The 6625-nt window shown below is 55.3% G+C and overlaps 1 protein-coding gene across 1 annotated transcript; it reads right to left on the bottom strand.

Moving 5' to 3' along the window:
• Nucleotides 1-87: 87 nt before the first annotated feature.
• On the bottom strand, nucleotides 88-5951 carry LOC113962643 (DNA (cytosine-5)-methyltransferase 1-like; the record flags this gene model as incomplete). Its single annotated transcript, XM_027673397.1, has 12 exons — nucleotides 88-239; nucleotides 800-892; nucleotides 984-1102; nucleotides 1851-1960; nucleotides 2677-2790; nucleotides 3298-3349; nucleotides 3435-3475; nucleotides 3626-3722; nucleotides 3832-3904; nucleotides 4552-4798; nucleotides 5025-5132; nucleotides 5830-5951. Coding segments are annotated over 12 exons (1328 nt in total), but the record flags the coding sequence as incomplete, so codon positions are not given.
• Nucleotides 5952-6625: the final 674 nt, after the last annotated feature.

Raw genomic sequence — 6625 nt, 5'->3', positions numbered from 1 at the left:
CTGGGGCCCCCCTGGGGACACTGACCCCAACACTGACCCCAACACTGACCCCCCCAGTGGCCCCGGTGCCCCCTCCGGTGCCCCCACCTCGATCTTGTTGAGCAGGTCCTCGTAGCTGACGTCGGGGTTGTTCTGCAGGAACTCCACCACGATCTTGCTCATGTAGATCTTCTCCTGCATGAGGGCGAAGGTGGGCGCGTACTCCTCGCTCGGCTCCATCAGGATGTAATCCGCGAAGGCTGCACGGGAAAACGGGCAATTCCGGGGGGAAAAATGGGGAATTCGGTCAAAAAATCCATGGGGGTTGGAGGGGGAGCTGCTGCAGCTCGAGGTGGGTCTGGGCCACAAAGCCAAGGGTGGAGAGAAGGTCCCTTGTGGGAGACCCCGATGGGATGGGGTGGGAATGTGAGAGAGGGAGAAATAGGTGGGAAAGGGAGAAAAGGGGGAGGAAAGAGGGAGAAAAGAAGAGAAAGAGAGGAGAGAAAGAGGAGGAAAGAAGGAAAAAGAGGCCAAAAAAGGCCAAAAAGTAGCCCAAAGGGGAGGGAAAAACAGGTGGGAAAGGGAGAAAAGGGGGAGGAAAGAGGGAGAAAAGAGGAGAAACAGAGGAGAGAAAGAGGAGAAAAGAAGAAAGAAGAGGCCAAAAAATGGGGCCAAAAAATGGCCAAAAAAAGGCCAAAAAGTAGCCCAAGACAGGTCAAAAAACACGCCAAAAAATAAGCTAAAAAAGGCCAAAAAATAGCCCAAAAAAACCCCCCAAAAAGCCCAAAGACCCCCTCAGAAAACCCCTGCAAGGCCTCACCCGTGCTGAAGCCGATCAGCGCCTTCTCCCCGCCGTCGAAGCCCGTGATCCACCAGGCGTTGATGGGCCCCAACTTCTTGGCTCTCACCCCTCCTGGAAAGCCCAGAAACGCCCAATTTCACCTCCTGCAGGACCCAAACACCCCGGGAGCACCCCTGGAGTGAGGTGACCCCCCGTCCCTCACCGTCCAGGCAGGGGTTGTCGTCGTAGATGGGTTTGACGGCGCCGCTGAAGTAGAGCTCGACGTTCCTCTCGATGAGCCCCGTGTCGAAGGGGCACAGGTGGCCCTTGCGGTCGTAGACGCTGCCGGTGAAAAAAAACAGAGCAAAGGGGGTTTTTTAGAGGCTAAAAAATCCCCCTCAGACAGACACCACTCGGAGGAATTTGCTGCATTTGGGTTGTAACGACAGAAACACAAAAATATGTGTTATGAGATGAATTAAGAGAGAAAGGCATCAGTCCCGTTTGTCTTTGTGTGCTCTGTCCTGATGAAATACAACAAAAAGGTTATAAATTAGGTAGGATGGATGTTTGGGGAGGGGGTGAAGGGCTGAGTAAAGAGGTTTTTAGTGAGACTTTCACACTAAAAAGTCAGGAAAAGTTGAAAAGTTCACGAAGATGAGGAGCAAGAAAACGACCCCCACGAGGCCGAAGAAGCCGGAACGACCCCCAGGAATTCACCCAAAAGGATGATTCTGCCTGAACCCTGCATAATGTGAATATTGTAACTAGATGGTGCAATTGCAATAAATATCCATGTAAAATATTGTAATCCCTCACCAAAACTGTATAAATTTTCACTGGCTCCACCTGAACCCTGCATGATGTGAACGTCATAACTAGATGGTGTAATTGTAATAATTGTAATAAATATCCATGTAAAATATTGTAATCCCTCACCAAAATTGTGTAAATTACCCGGTTTTTCACTGAGAACTTCGGAGCTGGTTTGCCCAACACAAAATAAACACCTTTGCTGCTTAAAGACTTAAAAACTGTCCCTGAGCAGTCACTTTATGGTGTTTTTGGCCCCAGCAGGGCCGGGTCTCACCTGAAGGAGGTGACCTTGTGCTGGGGCAGGTCCTCGTAGCTCTCGAACCCGTCCTCGTTGGCGTCGAAGAGCGACAGGCGCTCGTCCGTCAGCATCTCCGGCTCCTCCAGCTGCAGGGGGGGAAAAACAGGGATTGGGATCCCACGGGGGATTTGGGAATGGGGGCTTGGATTCCCGTTTTTTTTGTTTGTTTGTTTGTTTTATTTAGTTTGGGTGTTGATACGAAATGATGGGAAATTATCATTTATAGGGTTTATGGTTTCTGGGGTTTTTGGGTGCTCGGTGGTGCTAAAGCTGTTTATGTGTTGAAATATATGTTATATATGATATATTAAATACTTTCTATATTTTTATATACATTATATGTTCTATTTTATATATCATATATGTTATACATGATATATTAAATACTTCCTATATTTTTTACATTGAAATATATATTATATATAATATACTAAATACTTTCTATATTTAAGCATATATTATATATTTTACTTTATGCATTATGCATTAATCTAATTATATCTAACCATATGTAATAGTAACATTATATCTAGGAATATAATTATACAATTATACATATAATATGCAATTATATTACATATTACATATGCATTGTATACTTACATGAAATCTTATGAAATTATATTTATGATTTATATGGGTTTTGGTTTCTGGGGTTTTTGGCTGCTCAGTGGTAGCAAAGCTATTTATATATTGAAACACATATGTGATATATTAAATACTTTACATATATCTACCTACATATTATATAATTTATTCATTATATATTTATGCATTCCCACCCCCTCCAGCCCTTCCCAACCCCAGGAACGGGAGGATTTGGGGCCCTTACGGCGTCGTCAGGATCCCCTTGGAAGAACTTGAGGTCGGGGTCGTCGAGGTACTGCCGGCACTCCACGCACTTGGGAGGGGTGGTCTGGGGGACAGGGACCAGTTATTCCAGGAATTATCCCGGCTTTTAGCAGAATCTCCCTGTTTTTACACCGGAAACGGCCCCGGCTGCTCCCCCCGCCCCAATCCTGGGAAGCTCCACGAGCTGGGAATGGCTTTGTTTTCCCCCATATCCACCCCTGGGAAGAGAGAACTCATCCCAAAGCTTTGGAAAATGGAAATTTAGGAGTTTTAAGGGATGGGAAAAACCCCAAAAAAATGCTGGAATGGAGGACAAGGGCACAGGACAATCCTTCCACCCTTGGGAACAATGAACTCATCCCAAAGCTTTGGAACATGGAAATTTAGGAGTTTTAAGGGATGAAAAAAAAACCCCAAAAAAGGCTGGAACAGAGGAAAAGGGCACAGGACAATCCTTCCACCCTTGGGAAGAGTGGACTCATCCCAAAGCTTTGGAAAATGGAAATTTAGGAGTTTTAAGAGATGGAAAAAAAAAACCAAAAAAGGCTGGAATGAAGGAAAAGGGACTCACTTTAGCAGGAGTTGCTATTTTAACCTGAGGGATTTCGTCCTTGAGCTCCGACCTGGGTGGGAAAAATGGGATGAAGGTGGAAAAGCTCAACGTCCCCAGCGAGGCTCCAGCCTGGAACGTTCTCCGTCCCCTCTTACCCGTCTTTGGCTTCCATTTTAATCCTTTTCTCATCTTGTTCCTTCAGGAAGAGACAAAAAAAATGCGGGAGGAGGGAGGGGGGGATGGAGAGCACGGAAAAATCCCGGGAAAACTCAATCCCAGCCGGAAAAACTCGATCCCAGCTGGAAAAAATCATCCAGGGGAGAGAGCCCGGGATGCCCAGACCCACCTTGTCCTCCAGCTCCTCTTCCTCCTTCTCCACGTTCATCATCATCACCTCCGGCTTGGCCTCCCCGTTCACCTCCTCTGACTTCCTCTTGTTGGATCTGCGGGATGGGAACCCCACGGATCAATCCCGGGGCCGGGGGGGCACCGGGGGATCTCCAAACCGAGGTTTGGGAGGAGGAGGAGGAGGAGGAGGAGCCCCCGACTGACCCTTTGGAGAAGAGGCTGAGCAGGGTGGGCTGGCGGCCGGAGCTCCGAGTGACCCGGGAACTGGCCGGAGACTCTGCCGGGAACAGGGGGAGAGGAGGGACAGGGAGGATGGAGAGGGAGGATGGAGAGGGGCCCTTCCCATCCCTGCACCCGACATCCCACAGGGAGACCATTCCTGAGGGGATCCCTGCTCTCAATCCCACCGGGAATCGTTGGGCATCAGGGCCAGGAGACCCCAAAACCCTTCCCAAGTGGATCCCTGCTCTCCATCCCACCAGGAATTGCTGGGCATCTGGGGCCAGGAGATCCCAAAACCCTTCCCAAAAGGGATTCCCACTCTCCATCCCGCCGGGAATCGTTGGGCACCAAGGCAAGAAGACCCCAAAACCCTTCCCAAAGGGGATTCCCACTCTCCATCCCACCAGGAATCGTTGGGCACCAGAGTCAGGAGACCCCAAAACCCTTCCTGATGGGGAACCCCCACTCTCCATCCCGCCAGGAATCGTTGGGCACCAGAGCCAGGAGACCCCAAAACCCTTCCCAAAGAGGATCCCTGCTCTCAATCCCACCAGGAATTGCTGCACTCCAAGGCCAGGAGACCCCAAACCCCTTCCTGATGGGACCCCCACTCTCCACCCCGCCAGGAACCGCCGCTCCACGGCCACAAAACCCCGGGAAAAGCTCCTGGAAAACCCCATCCCACCCCCCCCATCCCCTCACTTTTGCTCTCCCCGTTGGATCGGCTCCTCCGCGCCTTCCTCGCCCTGGGGCCGGGGCCCAGCAGGGACGGGGAGGAGGAGGAGGAGGAGGCCACCCCTTCCTCCATGTCCCCGGCCCCGTCCTGCTCCTCCTCGCTGCCGGAGCCGCCGTGGCGGGTCCCGAGGGCCCCGTTGGTGGCCCCGTTGGCCCCGTTGGTGGCCGAGAGCTCCTGGTGCAGCAGCGCCTTCACCTGCGCCAGGTAACGCTCCTGGAGGGGAGGGGGAAAGCTGGGATGACCCCCCCGGATCTGGGAAAGCCGGGATGACCCCCCTGGATCCAGGAAAGCCGGGATGACCCCCCTGGATCCAGGAAAGCCGAGATGACCCCCCTGGATCTGGGAAAGCCGGGATGACCCCCCTGGATCTGGGAAAGCTGGGATGACCCCCCTGGATCCAGGAAAGCCGGGTGGGGGTCCGGGGGTCCCGGGATCCCACCTCGGACAGCTCGTGGCAGCGCAGTTTGTTCTCCAGCTCCCCCAGCCGCCGCTGAGCCTCCGCCTGCAGGAAACCCTGGATCAGGCTCAGCCGCTCCCGGACGCTCTCCTGGGGGACACGGAGGGGATGGAGGGGACTCTGGGGGTGGGGGGGGGACACTGGGGGGACACTGCGGGGACACTGGGGGGCATGGGGACACCTCCCAGGGGGATGGAGGGGATGGTGGGGACAGGGACACAGGGGACACCGGGGGGACACTGTGGGGGCATGGGGACACCTCCCAGGGGGATGGAGGGGACACAGGGACACAGGGACATATGGGACATTGTGGGGACACTGTGGGGCACGGGGTCGCCTCCCATGGGGATGGAGGGGGTACAGGGGATACTGTGGGGATGCTGTGGGTCACAGGGACACTTCCCATGGGGATGGAGGAATCAGAGGGGACACTGTGGGGCACGGAGGGGGCAGGGGGTCAGAGAGGACAATGTGGGGACACTGTGGGGCACGGGGACACTTCCCCAGGGGGATGGAGGGAATGGTGGGGAGAGGGACACAGGGAACAGGACAATGGGGTTGGGAACAAGATGTAGGGGGGTGTCCCTGAGCCAGCCCCCCCCACCACTGGACCCCCAATCCCACAGGGAAGGAGAGGCTGGGAAGCCCCAGGAAGCCCATTCCCAGCACGGGGGTCACGTGTCCCTGCGGAGCATCCCGGGATTTTACGGACACGATCCGGGGGGAGTGACACCCCCCTCCCCCTTTCCCAAAATTGGGCCCAAATCCCGGAGATCCCGGGACTCACCTTCTCACTCAGGGTCTCCTCATCCCTCTCCAGGTCCTGCAGCCTGTGGGGACACCGGGGGGGGGTCACCACGAGGATTTGGGGATGGGGACAAAGGGACCCCCCCAAAATGGCCGGGATGGCTCCGGAGGAGACACACGGACACGGAGCAGAGAGGGAGGGGGATTATTCCTAAGGGGAATCTGGGAAGGGGGGTCAGTGCCCAAGGGACCCCTGAGAGGATGTGGGGGGGGGGGGGTGGGGGCCACCCCCTGTGTCCAGTCCAGGAAAAGCCACCGGAGAAGCCCCTGGGAAGCCACGTGTGCCCTTCCCAGGGGACAAAGCGGCCGTGGAGGGTGGGGGGAAACCCCCCCTTCCCGACCCCATCCCGGATCCAGGAGGGTCTGTCCCATTTCCAACCCCATCCTGGCCCCTGGGGGTCCCATTCCTGCCCCATCCCAGCTCCAGGGATCCCATCCTTGACTCCATCCCAGCTCTGGGGGTCCCATTCCCAACTCCATCCCAGTTCTGGGGAGTCTGTCCCGTCCCTGACCCCCTCCTGGCTCTGGGGTTCCCGTCCCTGATCCCATCCCGGCTCCAGGGGGGGTTCAGCACAATCCCAGATCCCGGGAGCTGCCCCAGGGCCCGGGAAGGGACCCCTCTGGTGCCACTGTCACCCCCTGGGAACGTTCCCGTCCGCCAGGAATGTGGGATGGGACCCCCGGGAACGCTCCCATTACCGGGATGGGGGTCGGGACCCCGCAGGTGCCGCCGCCATCCCCCGGGAACGCCGCTGGAACCCCCCGGGAGCACTTCC

This window comes from Neopelma chrysocephalum, unplaced genomic scaffold (assembly GCF_003984885.1).
Source record: "Neopelma chrysocephalum unplaced genomic scaffold, ASM398488v2 Primary Assembly neopelma1_184093, whole genome shotgun sequence".
In the NCBI taxonomy this organism is placed as follows: domain Eukaryota; kingdom Metazoa; phylum Chordata; class Aves; order Passeriformes; family Pipridae; genus Neopelma; species Neopelma chrysocephalum.
Note: the sequence above shows the minus strand (reverse complement) of the source record. Positions and strands in the feature narration are given on the sequence as shown.